The 19,854-nt window shown below is 35.7% G+C and overlaps 1 protein-coding gene across 3 annotated transcripts in view; it reads left to right on the forward strand.

Moving 5' to 3' along the window:
* LOC150100550 (transforming growth factor beta regulator 1) overlaps positions 1–19,854 on the forward strand; it is a 166,184-nt gene that overhangs the window by 12,657 nt on the left and 133,673 nt on the right. For 2 of the 3 annotated variants that reach the window (XM_090401902.1, XM_090401903.1), the window contains exons 2-4: positions 4,006–4,157; positions 7,965–8,200; positions 14,408–14,478. In XM_090401902.1, coding sequence (XP_090258028.1) covers positions 4,151–4,157; positions 7,965–8,200; positions 14,408–14,478 — 314 coding nt within the window. In that variant the 5' untranslated portion in view covers positions 4,006–4,150. The remainder of the gene's footprint in view (positions 1–4,005; positions 4,158–7,964; positions 8,201–14,407; positions 14,479–19,854) is intronic. The other variant, XM_090401904.1, reaches the window with a different exon arrangement.

Raw genomic sequence — 19,854 nt, forward strand, 5'->3', positions numbered from 1 at the left:
ACGAGTGTGGTAAGAAAAGCAAAAAAGGATTATGAAAGAACATTGGCCATGTAGGCTAAAGAGAATCGTAAACAGTTTTTTAGATATGTAGCAAGTAAAAGGAAAAATGTACATGGCAGAATGATTTTAAAGAATGCCGATGGTAGGGAGATAACTGAATCAGTTGATATAGTTGAGTTACTGAGTGAGCACTTTGCAAGAATATATCATCCAGGTGGTGACATTGCAGAGACGAATGTACCAGTAGATTATACGGGAATTGTGGTGAATGAAGTGGAGGTGAGTAGTCTATTGCATAACCTCAATGTCAATACATCTGTGGGATTGGATGGTATACCAGCTCATGTTGTATGAGAAGCAGCTAAAGAATTGTCAGTACCCTTGACCATTTTGTTTAATTTGAGTCCCAGGGTCAGGGTTAGTCCTGAGGGGATGGAAAGAGGGGAATATAGTTCCACTGCATAAAGGTGGTTCCAAGACTGCTGTTGTAAATTACCAACCGATTAGCATATCAGGAATCATTGTCAAGGTCTTAGAGAAATTAGTCAAGAAAAGAATACAGGATTGGATAGATGAAAATGGGATATTGTATGGGGGACAACATGGTTTTGTGAAGGGTAGATCATGCCTCAGTAACTTGCTCACGTTTTATAACATAGCGACGGCTGAACTGGATAGGAGTAATGGGTTTACAGTAATACTACTGGACCCTGCCAAGGCTTTTGATAGGATACCACATAGAACCCTAATCAGTAAACTGGAGCAGATGGGGATAGATATAGGGTTGGTGAGATGGATAGGAGGGTGGTTGAAGGAGAGATACCAGAGAGTGGTTTATTCAGGAGTGGAGTCTAAAAGATGGCTTGTGACTGGTGGAGTGCCACAGGGCTCTGTTCTTGGACCACTGCTTTTCAATTTGTTCATCAATGATATAGGAAAGGATTTGAGAGGAAGTGTTCACTTGTTTGCTGATGATGCAAAGTTGGGTAGAGCAATTATGAGTGCACAGGATGTCAAAATTTTGCAGGATGATTTGGATAGTTTGGAGGACTGGGCTAGGAAAAATGGATGTCAATTTAATGTGGCAAAGTGTAAGGTTATGCACTTTGGGGTGAAAAGAATAGCAGCAGTATATGGCATTGGTGGAACCGTACTGCAGGAGATTGATGAGGCCAGGGATTTGGGAGTGTTGGTGGATAGTGAATTGAAGTTTAGATGGGCACATTGCAAAAGTGACTAAAACAGCTCACGAAATCACTTGGCTGCTGAAAAATACTTTAACATGCAGAGACAAACGAGTTGTTGTTCCTCTGTATCGAGCCTTGATAAGAACCCATCTGGACTATTGTGCCCAGTTATGGGCAGCAGGGTTTCTTCGTGATGGGGAGGAAGTGGAGAGGATCCAGAAACGAGTGACCAAGATGATAGCAGGTCTGTGGAATGAACCTTATGAGAACAGGTTGCGGATTTGTGGGTTGCAGAAATTGGTCGATAGGCGAAGGAGGGGTGATATGATTGAGACATTCAAATTACTGAAGGGGTTCTATAAGATTGATCCAGAAGATATTTTTGAAAATATGACTGGTGGTGGGAGGACTAGGGGCCATGAATGGAAGCTGGGCAAGAGCGTGGTTGACAAGGGTGTTAGAGCTAGGTTTTTTACGTGGAGAGTAGTGAATGAGTGGAATAAGCTTCCAGAGTCTGTTGTGGGTGTTACGACCGTGAATGAGTTCAAGGCAAGGTATGATAGATAGTGTGTGAATGTCGAATAGTTGTTCTTGACATGATGTTAGGGCCTCCCTCAATGAGTCTGTCGACTCCTTGGAGTTGCCCGGAACAATAATAATAATAGTTAAATAACTGTTGTAACAAATATGACATGAAAATTAGCAATATAAAAGACTAAAATATGAAAATAGGCAGAAATATGGGAACCTTCAACTGCATTCTGAATGGAAAACCTGTAGAACAGGTAAAATATTTCAGCTATTTAAATGTAATTTTTAGTGAAGATGGCAAATTAAATATAGAAATAGATGATAAAATAAACATTGTTGGTATTGTGGGGATCAGCTGAATAAATTTATATGGAATAAAAAAAAAATTAGCCAAAGCACTAAACTATCAGTGTATAAGACAGCATTTGAAACCACTTTTTTAACTTATGGATCTGAGAACTAGGTTAGAAGTAAAATACTACTGGTGCCATAGTTTTGAGAATCCTAAGAAAAATTACTAAACAGATGGCATCAATAGCAGAGACATATTAGAAATGAAGATTAGAAGGACATTGTTAGCAATCAGAAATCTGTAAGCAGAGCTAATCTCAGGTATTATGGTCATTGCAAAGCAATTGTTTGATGCCATGATGGCAGGGAAAAGACCATGATCTAGGTGGACTGATGCAGTTAGAAATGCCTTAGAAGACTGAAACATAAGATGTGACAACATTGAGATACAGATAATGGAATAATTTCGTGAAAAATTCTTGAAAGGAAGTTAGTAATACTTCATGTAGTATTGTCGTTGTATACTATACACCCCTTGAGGATACATATCAGGAATTTAATGGTGATGATGTTGAACTTTCCTGAGTTAGTCATTCTTTGACATAGGCAAGCAGGATATTCCTCCTGGAAACTAGCGTTTTTAATTCTGCAGCTCAAAAAATCACATCCTTTTTGGTAAGGAAGTAGAACCTACACAGATTCTACTATCAGATCTTTATGGGCAAGACTACAAGAACACTTCCATGACTGTAACATCCCTATTCCAGAACATTTAAACAATAAAAAATGCAACAACAAAAAGAAAAACAGAATACAAAGTGCAGGAAAAACTGAAATAGCAGTCCACACCCTTGAACAGAAACATACCCCACATATCAACAAGGCCATAATATTAGACATACAAGACAACGAAACAATGCTTAGAATATCAATAGCCATAAAATGTGATGAAAACTCAATAAACATCCACCGACCCTACATAATATTCGAGAGTTGGAAGCTACATAACAAAAATTAGGTCACGACTCCGACCAATGGGAAACAACACAAGCACACCAAAGATAGAAACACCTAGCCGACATGACATAGCCTCCACTTCCCCCAAGAGTTCCGAAGATGACACACTGTCAAAACAGCTCACACCTCGTTACTCCCACCCCTGATTTTTTTCCCATCAATCCCTCCTCTTCCCCAACAAATAATTTCTGTCTCCAGATCCTTCTCTCACCTCTCCTCCTCCCAAATGCTCTCTACCCACCCTTAATAAAAATAATATTATTATACATGTATTTAAAAAACCAAGGTTTTTTCTCAAATAATTCTCCCATATTACTTTACTCCCACTTTCCTCAAACCCCTTTCCTTTAATGGCTTAACAGCAGATGAATGCATAAGGAGACATAAGAGATAAGGAGACAGCAAACAACATCCAAAAAAAGTATGTCCAAAAATTTCCCCCTATATTATTCTTCATATATTAGTTTTATAACATATCAGTAATGCCCTAAAATTTGAATGAAGAGGAAATGACATTGTAAAAAAAGGGGCACTCCTAAACAAGAATAGGCTATTATTAGCCATAAAAATAATCGTTTATTTTAGAGGAGTAACATGGGAATTTTTCCAGAAATAATACCTATTTTTATTTATGTTTATTTTATGAATTCAAGGATTACTCCTGATAAGAAAGCCAGATAAAACTCTGGGATAACCAAATGAAATTTTGAGACTCTGGGAAGAAAAATAGAAAGACTAGCACTGCCTTAATGTGCTTAAAAATGACAATAAGTTTCCAGAACAATATTGATAGGCTTTGTAAGTAATTCAAAAGTGATTAGCTAGCACATAAAGTAGGACATGCACAGAAGCATATGCAAACATAACTATAAAATCCTTTACAAAATAGTACAAGAAATAGCAATGCATCATGAGAAACACTAACCATATCACTAGAGACATAAAAGAAACATAAAATATCTGCTCTTACTTTTTTCAGGAAATGTTCCTAGAGAGAGAGAGATCAAACCTTTTATGATTTCCTGAAAGATAGAAGGTACGAAAGATATCAGAAATAGAAGGAAATTAAGGAGTTGACCAAATGCAGTCATCAGGGGGACAATGCTTCATAATTTTTGAACTTGATGAATGGTGAGTTAGTCACTGTATCCTTTGGATGGAAGAAAATATGTTTTTTAGAATTTTTCTGGCATTCTATTAATTATGGTAGTGTTTTTTTTTCAGCAGATGTATAGAATTTTCACAATTTCAGAAGATTTTAAAAATAATCACCTTATGTCTGTATTGTCCAGTTTTTTATTTATTTATTTTGCTGCCATTTTGGGATACATTATATAGATAACGTTTTTGCAATCTAACCCCACAATGAAGATACATTACCTACCTTTCTAGCAAACAAACATACATCCGCGAATTATTTTCACCGTGGAAATAGAAAAAGAAAACAAACGATCCTTCCTAGACATCCTACTCTTCTGCTGATCGTCAGGTGAACTAATTACTTCCATTTGTTGAAAACTTACCTTTACTGAATGCTATATTCAACAGCAATTGCTCACCATCCCTCTCAGAAGATTGAGATTATTATACTTTATTATGTCGTGCTCACATTATATACTCTACACTGTAACAGCTATAACAACTTTTTAACATTAAATGATATATAAATCTCAATGACTTCTCAGAGTGGACCACACAACATATTTTCAATTATGTTCAATTCCTATAATTCTAGCTCAGATAAGAAGGAAACAGTACAGAAAGCCCTATCCCTATATTCTGTGACTGGCTGAAATCAAGAATCCCATCCTCCTTTAGAGATTATACTGAAGCCTGAAATAGATGCAAAAAAAAAAAAAAAAAATCAATGCTTCCAAAGAAGCAAAGTTTGAAAGAGCAAAAAGCAGGAAACTAGTAGCCTGTCCAAATGGCAGCCGAGCCTTTTGGTCTCTTACCAAAGCAATTGACCATTACTTCTGCTCAACACTATTCCCACCCTTATCATACCCAGATGGCTCTATTGCATCATCACCCACAGAAAAAGCTTCTGGCTTCACACTTTGTTTCCAATGCATGCATAACTGAGAATGGTAAATGTCCCCAACCATTCCATATGCCAAAATACAATGCCCCCGATATCCTTTTGCCAGAATGAGATCAGAAAAATACTGTCCAAATTAGACACAAAAAAAAAGTCTCCTGGCCTCTTGATGGCATTTCTCCAATTGTCCTGAAAATTTATGCATCAGAACTGACTCCCATCCTATATCGCCTATATATACTCCCTTACTGCACTGTACTATCCCACAACCTCGAAACTGGCCTTTATTCAACCCATTCTCAAGAAGGGCAACAAGTCACTGCCATCCATCTACCACCCTATCTCGCTTACTTCAGTCCTGTCTAAAGTTAATGGAAAAAAATCATCAATTCCCAATTCCTACACTACCTTGAAGGTACCCACCTAATAAGACTTCACGTATGGATTCTGTTGCTGCCGATCAACAAGAGATCTGCTCACATATGTCACCCATCTCTGGACAAATGCCATGGAGAAGTTTGGCAAATCTCAAGTGGTTACATTTGATATCTCCAAAGCTTTTGATTGGGTCTGGCACAAAGGCTTACTAAGCAAACTACCATCATTTGTCTGTCCCAGGACTTCTGTAATTGAATTGCTAGCTTTCTGTCTGGATACACACTCTGTATGATGGTGGATGGTTCCTTATCCTCTCACCATTCAACTAATGCTGGGGTTCCACAAGGTTCTATCTTGTGGATGATTATATCTGTCCTCTCACCAACTCTCTTCCTAATATATATCAATGACCTACTTCAGTTGTCCTCCAACCCAATACACAGTTTTGCAGACGACAGCACACGCCTCCCTTTCATTTGATAAACCTTACCCTGCACAACTCACCTCAACCTACTGAACATCAACTACCACCATCCTCCAATGGGAGGGGATTCAGATAACCTCATCAATTCCAATGCTAATAAAACCTAGTTCTGTCTTATTTTTCATAAAAAAAAAACCATTTTTTCCCAATATTCTTTCTGACAATACCCAAATTTCCAGACAATTTGAGATTTCTCTTCTTGGAATTACCCTGACATCAAACCTCTCCTGGCATAAACACATCACAACCAACCGTTGCATCCTCAGCTTCACAAAAACTAGGATTTCTCTTTTGCTCCACCCCTGAAGAGCTGTTAACATTATACAAATCACAAAATCTGCCCAACCATCGAATATTTCTCCCCCCATATGGAACGGAGCTCTCTCAAATTGCTCGATTCCATACGGAGGGGAGCAATTAGACTTATTAATGACCTATCTCTTACCAGTTCACTCCTTCCACTTTTGCAAAGACATTTGGTTTCCATATTTCCGTATTCTACAGATACTTCCATTGGAAATATTCATCCGAAGTAACATGAATAATTCCCCCACTCAGTACCAAGCTTGTTGGAACATGTGCAGCTATTGCTCAACATCCCTTCACAGTGCCCCTAGAAACAAACAGAACAAATTTCTTTTCCTTTTCCTTCATCCCTACAACTGCTGTATTGTGGAGTCTCCCCTCTGTTGTGTTTCCCAAGGAATACATTACGATACAGTCATTTAAATCAAATGTAAATAAGTTGATCAACCAACCTCTCATGTATGGGCTCAATAAAAATTTAAATTTAGATTGGTTCCGAGGTGCTGGAGATGTATGGGATGTGGACTCTATGCACTGTTTCCTCCTTATTTGAGCTAGAATTATAGGAATTGAAAATATGTTGTATAGTCTGCTCTGAGAAGCCAATCAGATTCATATATCATCAGAAAAAAGAATGCAGGAACACCAATCTTACATTATCAGTAGGAAATCTGTGAAATCTGGCCTTGCACAACATGGAATAGATATTGACCGCAACATCCTATGGTCTGAAACACGCTTACTCCATTGTTACTATAAGTTCAGATGTTTATTTAAAGAACTCATTGAAGCTTTACTCCATCTTAACTTGAATCACAATGACTGTCTCTCACTGTATGGGAGAGTTATTCTGCTCACACATTGTTTTAAATTAATAATTGGTAATATGTTTCCTTATTATTCACTTGCATTGTTTTATGTATAACATCATGTGGCTCTCACTGTTTTAAATTGTTTGAGTTCTACTTTGTATTCAACTGCATTTTGCCATTGATGATGATGACCTGTAATTTTCCAGTTGAAACATATGGCCTTTAAATAAATATTATTCACTCCTTTCCTTGTGTTATCGTTTTAATTTTATGAAACTTTATGGCACAAATATCTATAAAATAATTGCTTTTAGGAACAGTTTGATCAGTTGTGTGTGTGACAGTAGGACCTTTCACAAGTCTTATGACTACTAAATCTATGATAGTGTGTCTGTTTCTTGTAGTTTTAAGAGTTATCTGAACATTGAACTCAGCATATTAAAAAGTCTGAAAATTGATAATTCTGAAGCCATTATTTACTTGCTGAATATTTGAGCATTGAATTCCTATTTACCATCAGAAAAAAAAAAAACTTTTTCCTTTGAATTATATGAGAGGTTTTAAACCTATGGTACTTCAGTACTGTCAGTAAGATAAGAATTAGATAAGCCAAAACCTTTTCTCTAGAGACAAATATGGAACTTTTTAATCTTTAGGCTTCTAGTTTTGATTCATTGTACATTATTTTTGTAGTTTCTCTGATTACACCTAGCATCTAGGTGTAATCAGAATAGATGAAGGGCTAGATGATAACATCTAGCCCTTCATCCTAACATGTCATAACATCAGATATATTCCAAACAGCTATAAACTCCTGTGGAAGAGGGATCTGGATTGTGTAACATTATTATTAAATATATTTATTTTTAATTTAATAACTGCTGCTTTAACACAAAATTTGATTTTTCTCAATTTAGCTCAGCGCACAATGAATGAATCGATATTTGGAGATCTCCCTTCAGATGATGGCAGTCCTGAACTTGATAGTCATATTATTATTTCAGGATATGGTAGTGATGATGACAGCAATCATTCAGTTTCTTTTGCTACAGAAAGATACAGTGGGAAAAGGACCCTTGCAGATCAGGAAATCAATGAAAAATATAAAATTAAATGCAAACGATTGAAAAGGGAAATCAAAGGCCATATATTTGTAAGTTTTTCTTGTTATTTTTATTAAAAATCCTTAGTATCACTGATTATTATTATTTAGTATGAAATTTCCTTAATTTCATATACAAAGCATATATATTCTTGTATATACTTCATATATTTTGTATATATTAAGATAATTTTGTATGGTATTTAAAGAACTGTATAATAACTTTTTTCTGATGATATATGAATCTAATTGGCTTCTCAGAGCAGACTATATCTTCATTGATTCATGGGTGGATTTTGACTTTTTGTAACTTACTGTTTCTTTGATTAATTCATTATCATTATTATGATTTTTGAAATGTTTTGGTCAGGCATTAAAACTACTGAAACTCTGTCAACAGATAAGTCACAACCAGACTTCTGCAGATTAATTTACAAATTGAAAAAAATGGTGTGAAAACTTTTCTTTGTCAGAATATTTTTTATATTGGACTAGTACATAAATTTTTATGTAACAAATTTTACCCAAATTGATTACACAACTCATCAACCTACAAAACATCAACCACCACCATTCTCCAATGGAGTTTAGATAACCTCATCAATTCCAATGCTAATAAAATCCAGTTCTGTCCTATTTTTCATAGACCAGAAATTATATTCCTGTTTTCATCCCATACCTAAGTGTAAGCAAACAAAGTGTGCACCTGAATTATCTTCATGACTAACCTACTTGTAGAGAGAGAGAGAGAGAGAGAGTTGACTTTACATCATTATTCTGTTCCATACTGCAAAGCACAATTTTTTTTTTTTTTTTTTCAAATATGTATATTGCTCAGCATTATAGAAAGGATCCCTACCTAGACTGATTTTGTCCTTTATTGAGGTTTCTTCAGTAGGAGCTAGACATAGGATGATACTGATGTTAAATCAGTGCAAAAGCCATATATTTTCCATATACAAGTGGTAAAATGGTGCATAACCATATTTTTAAAATTCTGATTAGAGATAGTTGAAGTATTTTCGATTGGTTGTGAAGTAAATTGCTCCAAAAAGGAGTGCTTTACATTGTAGGATATTAAGGCAAAAATTGATGTGAAGTCAATAGCATCTATATTCAATTAGTTTAGCTGTGAATATACTTCACATGCAAACTTTGTTTGCTTACGTTTAAGTATAGGATTAAAAGAAGAATATAATTTCTTGTTTATAATTTATTATTATAATATATATATATATATATATATATACAGGGTGTTCGGGATAAATTTGACAGTTTCGTAAGGAAAAAGAAAATCTTCTTTGTATCTATTAAATTTAATGAATTGACAAAAAAACATTACAGGCAGAGTTAATTACAATACTATCAACAAGATTTACTCAAAATAACCACCATTAGCATCGATCACAGCTTCAATTCTGCTTCGGAACCTCGAACAAGCTGATGCTACAGTCTCCCTGGGAAGGGCTGCAAAAACTGTTTTAATTTTATCCATTAACTGGGCTTTTGTATTACTGGAAGTGCGATTGGTGTCTTTTTCAACTGCACCCCATACAAAATAATCCATGGGGTTAAGGTCTGGGGAGTTTGGAGGCCAAACATTTGGACTGGTGAAGTCGTAGAAATTTTCAGACAACCATTTTTGACTTTTCCCAGAGGTGTGGCAAGGGGCCGAATCCTGCTGCCATACATACGGCCTACCATTGGCTACCCTTGTTATCCAGGGCTTGACTACAGTTAGCAACTCCACGAACAAAGCCCGAATTCCAATGCCAGGGTTCTTCAACACCTGTTCCTGCAGATTTGCGAGGAATTCTGCTGTACGAACGCAATCAGATCGTCTGCTAGGGATCTTTCTTCTTGCTACATCCTCGTAGTCACCATTGCAAGTCTCTAGTTCATGCCTGATTGTTTTTACTGTATTCAGGGAGCATTGGGCAGCAGTCGTAATATCCTTATTTTGATGGCGGGCACGAATCATCATGATACAAGTTATTCTCTTCCATGATTCAGGTGGGTTCCAGCTATCCATCCTTTCTGACATCTTGTATATGAATGAAGAAGGGTCCAAACTTTTAAATGAAGAGAAGTGTGTGTTAATACATGTAACTTACGGAAAAATATAATTAATTATAAATATGTCAAATTTATCCCGAACACCCTGTATATATATATATATATATATATATATATATGGTCATCCCTCGACTTACGTCCGTACGAGTAATGTCCTTTTAAAGATAAGTCCGTCGTGATCCCATAAGGGAATAAATAACATTTTCAGCTATATATAGAGAATCTGAACCAAAAGCGCATACCCTTTATTACTGTGACTATAACCCAATTATGACTACGAATTCAACACTTCTTCCGTTTGTTTCATGAGATTCAAGCAAAGTTTTGCGCTGCATAATATGAAAATGTATGGGAATCGGCAAGTGCTAAGAAGGCTGCCAAGGAGTTTGTGGAAAAATTGGATAAAATTATTATGGAGGAAAATTATTTAATATGGATGAGATGTCCTTGTTTCAGAAAAAAATGCCCGAGCGATCATCCACACAAAAAAGCTGAAATCTATACCTAGTTTCAAAGCTCTTAATGCCCGTATTACGATTCTGTTACTGGTAATGTGGCTAGATATAAACTGAAACCATTTGTGATATGGCACAGTGAGAATCCACGAATCTTCAAAAACATTAGGAAGCATACTCCCAGTTCATTATCAGAGAAATAAAAAGTCATTAATGACTCAAAAATTGTTGATGCCTTAATCAAGTTATGCGAGTGAAATAAAAAGCTATTATGTGAAAGAAAATGTAGAATTTAAAATTTTATTAATTCTAGATAACGCTCCGGGTCGTCTGTCTTGTAAGTCTTATAGCGGTAATCTTCACCAAGTTCAAGGGCATGTTTCTCCCTCCAAACACTACTTCATTGATAGAACCGATGGATCGGGGAGTTCTTGCAGTGGACAACTTTTTCACAAGTTGTCTGTAGTATTTATCATGCTATTAAAAATATTGCTGTGACTCGGGATGAAGTGACCTCTCAATGTATGAGTGGCATATGGAAAAAGACATTAAAAAGGTTTGTGCATGATTTTGGAAATTTGTTTTAGTGAGCCTAGCAAACAATCTGAATCTCGAAGTGAATGATGAACGACATATTACATTCAGCTCATAGAAAGTTCCCCTAAAGAAACCAACGAAGAATTGGTCGAACTCGAGGAACAACTGTTGCAGAAGAGGAAAAATGAGAAAAGGAAGAGGGGAAAAGAAACAAGGATAGGTAGTTAACCAATTCACAGTGAAGGGTCTTGCAGAAATGTTCTCTGCAGTTAGCGATGTTCTCAGAATGGTCGAAGACATGGACCCCAATGTCGAATGCTACTTATTAGTAGAAACGAAAGTACATGACATGTTTGCTTGCTATGAACAAATTTATGATGAAAAGAAGAAGAGGAATAAGCAAAGCACATTGGAATAGATAGTAGCAGTAACATACTGTACAGTTTTATAATAAGGTTTAAAAATTAAAATGACAGTATACTTATTACGGTTAAGTCCCTAACCCCTATAACTCTGTTGATTTAATGTATCGATTTATGTCTTGCTGGATGGAACGAAACCCATACATAAGCCGAGGGATGACTGTATGTGTTAAAGATACCAAGACATTTTAAAACTTGGTTTTAATCCTTATCCCAAGTAAGCAAAACCATGTTTTATGCATGAAATATATTCACATCATATATTCACGTTGGTATCTTTAACATATAATACACCCAAGGTAAAAAACTTTCCACACACACACACCTCCATTTAGTCCATATACTTGTTGTAGGAGGGTCTTGATTTACTTGATAACCAAGCAAAAAAAATTTTTTACAATTTTGATGTTAACCTGTAGTACATTGTTATTGAATAACTGATACATGTAACCCCGAGAATATATTCAGCTATGACTAACTTAAAATATATCAAATATTTTGGTCTGAAAATGAACTATCCTCAGTGAAATATGACAAGCTCAAATAGTAGAACATGCATCAGTGGAATTTGCAACACTTTTGACACAGATTTGAACAATATATTGCATTTGACATGTTTAAAGGTGTAACTAATGATAAAATATTACTTAAAGAAAATTATTTACTAAGAATAAAGTTTATTTTGTCTAAGGATTATTTCAGTTGAGGTTAGGTTGATGTTGGCTTCAGAGCCCTCTTTGAATAAACATTGATATCGAAAATGATCTCTGGATTAGATGTGTCTCTTACCAAAGGATTTTTTGAGATTGTCGATAAAAATATACTCAGAAAATTCTAATGCTAAACAGATATCCAAACTGGATATGTTATTCATCACTGAACCTTAGCTGGCATTCTCTGGCTACATCTCACCTAAACTTCACATTGTATCATGCATGATGCCATTCGGCAGAAGAGCTGTAAAAAGGCATTTCACAAGAAATGCTACATGAAATCATACAACTGCATATGTTCTCATGCTATATGCAGGATTAAAAAACTCAGTTTTAGTGGAAAGACCCTGCTACCACCATATGAGATTGCCTAATTCACCTTAAATTAGAAAAGCCTATATAAAGATTCCTCTCATTGTGAAGAGAATCAAACTCAGATCTTCATTCAAACGGTGCAATTTTCTATCACTTTTTTTAACTGTGCTGTCAAATCATCTATATGATCTTATCTCTGGGAAATAACAATTGCAAAATGTGAACCATAGTTGGAAGTTTTTTTCCACTTTGTTAGACTATAATAAATTTAGTTTAATCCTTTATCCAAGTGTAAGCAAATAAAGTTTGCTCCTGAAGTATCTTCAGGACTGAGGCAACTTGTGATAAAGTTGGACCAAGCTCTCATCACTTGTCTTAGTATCATACATAATGCAAAGCACATCTCCTTGCATGTATAATGCTATGCATTAAGGGAAGGGCTACTACCCAGACTGGTTTCGACTTTTATTGAGGTCTCATCAGTGGGAGCCAGGCCCAGAAGTGGTATACTAAGGTGGAAGTAATGGAGAAGTCATATTTACCTATACGAGTTGCCAAAAGGTGTCTCATCTTATTATTAAATTACTCTGGATTTAGAGAAAGATGTTGAAAGTTTTTTCCCACTTGGTTAGACTACAATAAATTTCATTTAATCCTTTATTCAAGTGTAAGCAAACAAAGTTTGTGCCTGAAGTATCTTCAGGACTGAGGCAACTCATGGTAAAGGTACCTTTACCATAAGTTGCCTTCCACCTTAGTATCTTCAGGCACAAACTTCGTTTGCTTACACTTGGATAAAGGATCTAACCAAGTGGAAAAAACTTCCAACATCTTTCTCTAAATCCAGTGTAATTTAATAATAAGGTGAGACACCTTTTCTCAATTCGTATAGATAAATATGACTTCTCCATTACTTCCACCTTAGTATCACCACCTCTGGGTATGGCTCCCACTGACGAGACCTCAGTTAAGGTCAAAACTGGTCTGGGTAATGGCCCTTTCCTTAATGCATAGCATTATACATGTCTGCAAGGAGATGTGCTTTGCAATATGGGAGATACTAAGACAAGAGATGAGAGCTTGGTCCACCTTTACCACGAGTTGCTTCAGTCTGAAGATACTTCAGGTGCAAACTTTGTTTGCTTACACTTGGATAAAGGATTAAACTAAATTTATCACAGTGAACCATAGTTGATTTGCTTTCTAATTTCAGAAGCCACTATTTTACTTATTAGAAAACTGAAATGTAGTCTTTACAGCAGGAAGCCCAGATTATTTATCCCTTAATCAACCATGATATCAACTGCCACAGATTGTAAAATTTTGTTTTACAATCTGTATTATTATTGTGAAATGAGAAGAAAACTGGTGATGGTTGGCATTGTTGCTGTTTGGGTGACCAAAAGTTATATGTTTTATCATTTTGATGATTAATCAGTATTGCTTAGTTGATATTTTTGTATTAAATTACTGAACTAATGTAATATTTTTCTTTCTAAAATATATTTTGTGTTAGTGACTATTGGAGTAATGGCCTTGTTAGTATTGATGACTTCCTAAGAGTTCTCTTACATTTGACTATGTATATTCAGTGTTATTTTATTAAAAATAACATTTTATATAATATCAGGGATGCTGCCATATTTGTTCAGAAGTATTGGATATAAAATGTTAACATTTTTCTTTTAATTAAATTACTGTTTGTTTGTTTATCCTTTTTTTTTTTTTTTTTAATTCCAGGAAAATGCAGCACTATGTGATGAAGTTGCACAGATTCAAGAAAAAGTTCTGATAGCAAAAGAAGAAAGAAGGTAACATTTGAATTGCTTCATACAATTATTAAAGATATACAGCAGGGTACTAAGATATAGCCAATTTATCTACTCAGCCATTATGCATTAGAACTTTTCTAGACAGTTTGCCTACTCAACCATGAGAAGTTGTTGGTTGAACATCACTGGCATTTAATACACATAACAGTGATTCATCTTTTCAACAGCTGTTATTAGCAGTTTGCCTTTCACATGGCTTTTCCTAGGCTTTTGACTTATTACATTACCCATAAACATTGTTTCTTTCTTTTCTCCTGCAGTTTATTATACAGATTTATACAGAATTAAAATTATACAGATTAAACACCAACTAGGGGTGCTTAAGGGTCAAAGCTGTATAACTGAGAGGAGACCTCCACATAGCCTTTAAAGGAATGCGGAGAACCGACCAGGGCTTCTGACCTAATGTCCAATCCTCACCTTCTCGTGGTGCACCCTGTTGGGTATCTACTTTGATACTGAACGAACGAGGATGGGCTGGCAATTTGGGATTTAGCCGACCAAATTGTATTCTTATTGGTTAAACCAAAATAAAAAATGATGGTACAACATGACAAAATTTCATGCCGGCTGGGGTGTCGCCCGGTTAAACAAGGCCCCCGTTGTTTTCGGCAGGGAACCAGGGCGAAAAGTCAGCTACTGGAACAAATCTGAAAACAAACCCCAACTCAACATCACCAGAGTTAAAGATCGGTACTATCAATGTAAGAAGCCTGAATGGCAAAGAAATGGAGCTAGCTGAGGAATTAGATAAGTACCAGATCGACATAATAGGGGTGACTGAAACAAAAAAGACCAAAACTGGTGAGATCTTTCTGAGCAATAAATACAAAATGTTATATTCAGGCAATAACAATCAAGGAAAAGAAGGAGTAGCCATAGTATTCAACACAAAATACGAGGCTAATCTTCTTGAATGGCAGTCAGTCTCAAGTAGAGTAATCTGGGCAAATATGAGAATGGGGAACTGGACAATGAGACTTATTTGTGCCTATGGTCCCACAGAAGGTTCTACTAAGGTAGAAGTGGAGGAATTTTTTGAGGCTTTAGAAAAAGCAACTGACACAATGAAAAAGGAAAAGTTGGTCCTTGTTGGGGATCTAAATAGTAGAGTAGGAAATGATTGTGAGACATACAAAAATATTTTGGGAAAATTTGGAGAAAAGAGCAAAGCTAATAATAATGGCAAATATCTGTTGGATTTCTGCTCAGGACATGGACTGGTTATTACTAACACCATGTTCCAACATAAAAATGTGCACAAATTCACATGGAGAGAAGAGGCTAGGAATAAGAAAAGTCTCATTGACTATGTTATTGTTGATAGTGATGTTTTCTCCCTGGTGCAGGACACCAGAGTGTACAGAGGATTTGAAATTGGAAGTGATCACTATTTAGTCTTGAGCAGGATAAAATTGAATTTCATATTGAAAAGAATAACATGTAAGAAAGTTTTAAAGCGAATAAAAGTTGAGCAGCTCTCAGATGTAAACTGTAGACTAAAATACAGAAATATTATTGAAAAGAAAATGAAAGAGTTTGAGAACAGGAATCAAACCTTGGAGATTCAGTGGCAAACTCTGAAGGAAACATTGATTGATTCTGCCAGAAAGGCATGTGGTGAGGTTGTGTGCAAAGATAAAAAAATCAGAACTCCCTGGTGGACACAGGAAGTTAAAGAGGCAGTGAAGGAAAAGAAGAAAGCATATCAAAAGTTCCTGGCAAATAAGTCAGCTTTTACTCTTACAGAATACAGAGACAAATGTAAGAAAGCTAAACAGTGTGTAAAACTAGCTAAACAAAAGTCATGGGAGGACTTTGGCAAGAATATAGAAAATAAATATCAAGAAGGTGGCAAAATATTCTGGAGGTTGTTGAAGAAGCTTAGGAATGGAGGAAAGAGTGCTGTAAAAGGAATTAGAGATGATAAAGGTGAAATGAAAACCGGAGAAAAAGATATCCTTGAAGTATGGAGTAATTACTTTGAAAAACTGCTAAATGAAACAAGCAGTGATGACAGCACAGTGATAAAAAACACTGACCAGGCATGCAGTCAGGAATACATATCCATACTTGAAGTAGAAAAAGCCATCAAAGGCTTGAAATGTGGAAAGGCAGCAGGAGTAGATGATATTCGACCAGAAATGCTGAAGTATGGTGGTATAAGAGTCTTACAGTGGCTGCACTGCATAGTTCAGAAAGCCTGGACAGAGGGACGAATTCCCGATGATTGGAGTAGAGCTCTCATAGTACCCATATATAAAAAGGGAAATAAAACTGAATGTGAGAATTACAGAGGTATTTCCCTACTGAGTGTTCCTGGCAAGATCTATGCAAGTATACTTGAGAAACGGTTGAGAAGAATTGTGGAAGAAAAGCTTGGTGAAGAACAAGCTGGATTCAGGCCAAATAGAGGCTGTCAGGATCAGATCTTCACTTTACGACAAATAGTCGAGAAAGCATGGGAATATAACAAAGATCTGTATTTAAGTTTTGTCGATTTGGAAAAGGCATATGACAAGGTGCCAAGAGAGAAGCTATTCAATACGCTACAGTTATATGGTGTCAATGGGGCATTATATCAAGCAATACTTAGTCTCTATTTGAGTTGTGAGTCAGCAGTTAGAATTGAAGGTAGTACAGGAAGATGGTTTAATGTTAAATCTGGTGTGAGACAAGGATGTACATTATCCCCTCTGTTATTCATTATCTATATGGATCACATTATGAAGGAATGTGGTATTAAACCTGATATCAAAATTGGAGATGTTAATGTCAGCTCTTTGCTTTATGCGGATGATGTTATACTTCTAAATAAATCCGCTACAAGTCTGCAAGATTCTCTGACTAAATTGAATAGCTGTTGTAATAGATATGGTATGAAGGTCAGCAATAAAAAGACAAAGACAATGAAAATAGGCAGAATCATTGAAAATGTCAATTGTGTTGTGAATGGAGAACCTGTGGAACAAGTAAAACATTTCAGCTACTTAGGCACAATTTTTACTGAAGATGGTAAACTAAATATAGAAATAGACAACAGAATCAGCAAAGCTGGTATCGTGGGAAGTCAATTGAATAAATTCATATGGAATAAGAAAGAAATTAGTCGGAACACTAAATTAGCTGTATACAAGACTGTGTTCAAACCAATTTTAACTTATGGATCTGAGAGCTGAGTCAGAAGTAAAACACTTGACCAAAGACTAGAGACCGCAGATATGAGAGTCCTGAGAAAGATTAGAGGCGTGAACAGATGGCATCAATGGCAATATCATATTAAAAATGAGGATATTAGGAAAGAACTTGACATTGTCAGCATCCAGGAATGCGTTAGCAGAGCTAATCTCAGATGGTATGGTCACTTAAATAGAATGGGAGAGGAAAGATTAGCAAAACAAGTGTTCTCTGCCAGGTTGGCAGGAAAACGATCCAGAGGAAGACCAAGATATAGGTGGATTGATACGGTACAAAGTGCCTTAGACAATAGAAATATAAGATCTGATAATGTTGGAGTCTTGACAAGTAACAGACTGATTTGGAGGAAAATTGTAGATAGGAAGTTAGTAATGATGTAATTTTTTCATGTAGTACTGTCATATCCTGTACACCCCTTGAGGGTACATGGCAGGAATTTGATGATGATGATGATGAACACCAACTAGCAGGGATGAATGTCGATGCCGGCCAATGTATAATACATTCTCCAGATCATTAGTTTTGGAGAAAGTAGTACCAGTTTGATCAGGTAATCTATGTTTGCTCATTTTCTAGATGAGTTTTGTAACATTTCTGCTGGGTTGTTTCATCTGGCCTGGTACATTTTTACTGACATTTAGCATTTGGGGTCGTCACCTCAGATTTTTTTAATTTAGACCATGTTTAATGGTAAAATTGTGCAGAAGGATTCAATCTGAAACAAACACTGTGGCTGGGTGGAATTTAAGAAATCATTTAATATTTAGGAATAGGTCTGCTGGTGTTTTTGGTTAAGTGCAAGTATTTTTAGTTCTCCAACCAGCAGTGTCTAATCACACTGTAGCATTAATGGTTTTTTGAATGTTTCTCTGATCTAGATTATGTAACCTTAAGGCAATACCATTGTGTGATAAATTTACAACCTTTGGTGTGTAGATTAATGTAATAAAAATAGAAATATGTGGACATAATGGCTGTTACTGAAACACAGAAGAGTGAAATGTATTCTAGCCTGATAAATAAGTGCAAGAAGGTTTATTGAGATAACAGAGATCAGATAGGGGTTCTCATACTATTGAAAAGGGGTACTATTGAACATTAAACATGAACATAAACTTTTAAAATGGGAGGTGACTTCAAGTAGAGTGATGTGGACAGATTTCAGAATGATAAATTGGAAAATGCCTTGCTGGTGTCCATGGTTCCAGATTCCATTGAAGTTGCCAAAGTCTTGTTGGAAATCTAAATAGCATAGTAGGAAAGCAAAACCGTATTAGACAAAGATCCAAACCTTAGAGATTCTTTGACAAAATCTGAAGGTGAAGTTGCCAGCAAGGATAAGAAATCAGAACTTCATTGGTGAACATGAGGTTAAAATGGAATTCTGGAAAAGAAGAAATTATATTTAGTTTTATGGCAGGTTAAGTTAGCATGTATCTTCAGAGAATATATATATATATAAATGCAACAAATCTGTTTCTAATTGTAATTAAAAGAAGATAAATATTAAGAGTGTGGCAAATGTAGATTAATGTAATAAAAATAGAAATATGTGGACATAATGGCTGTTACTGAAACACAGAAGAGTGAAATGTATTCTAGCCTGATAAATAAGTGCAAGAAGGTTTATTGAGATAACAGAGATCAGATAGTGATCAGATATTGTTGATCAGAGATCAGATATTCTTGAAATCTATTGAAAAAAGACTTAGAAATGGAGAAATGAGTGTCATCAAAAGGAATTTGTGATAAAATCTGAAAATAGCAGCATTTTGGATATTTAATTACTTTGTGGGATAACAATTTGTAAAAAATATCAGGATGAGTGCAATTCTTCCAGTAATAAAAAGAGCATGTTTGATCATTAGAGGTAGAAGAAACTGAAAGAAACATTATTTAGGGATTTATGCCCAGTTCTGCTCCTCTCTCATTCCATCTCTTTTTTCCATCATTCTTGACTTCTGTGTTCTCCAGTTGTCGTAGTGGTGGTATGGAGTATCTGTTTGAATAGTTCTCGAATTGTCCATTCTTTCAGTGTTTTATCCATTTCTTTATATATTTGTATTTTATCTATTACTGACTGTTTTTAGCTCTTAATGTATTTCTGTGCTTCTCTTTTTGGTCCAGAGGACCTAGCATGCTTTCCTAGTAATTTCT

This window comes from Typopeltis vanoorti, chromosome 12 (assembly GCF_054136105.1).
Source record: "Typopeltis vanoorti isolate ZY-2024b chromosome 12, IOZ_Tvanoo_1.0, whole genome shotgun sequence".
Classification (NCBI taxonomy): domain Eukaryota; kingdom Metazoa; phylum Arthropoda; class Arachnida; order Uropygi; family Thelyphonidae; genus Typopeltis; species Typopeltis vanoorti.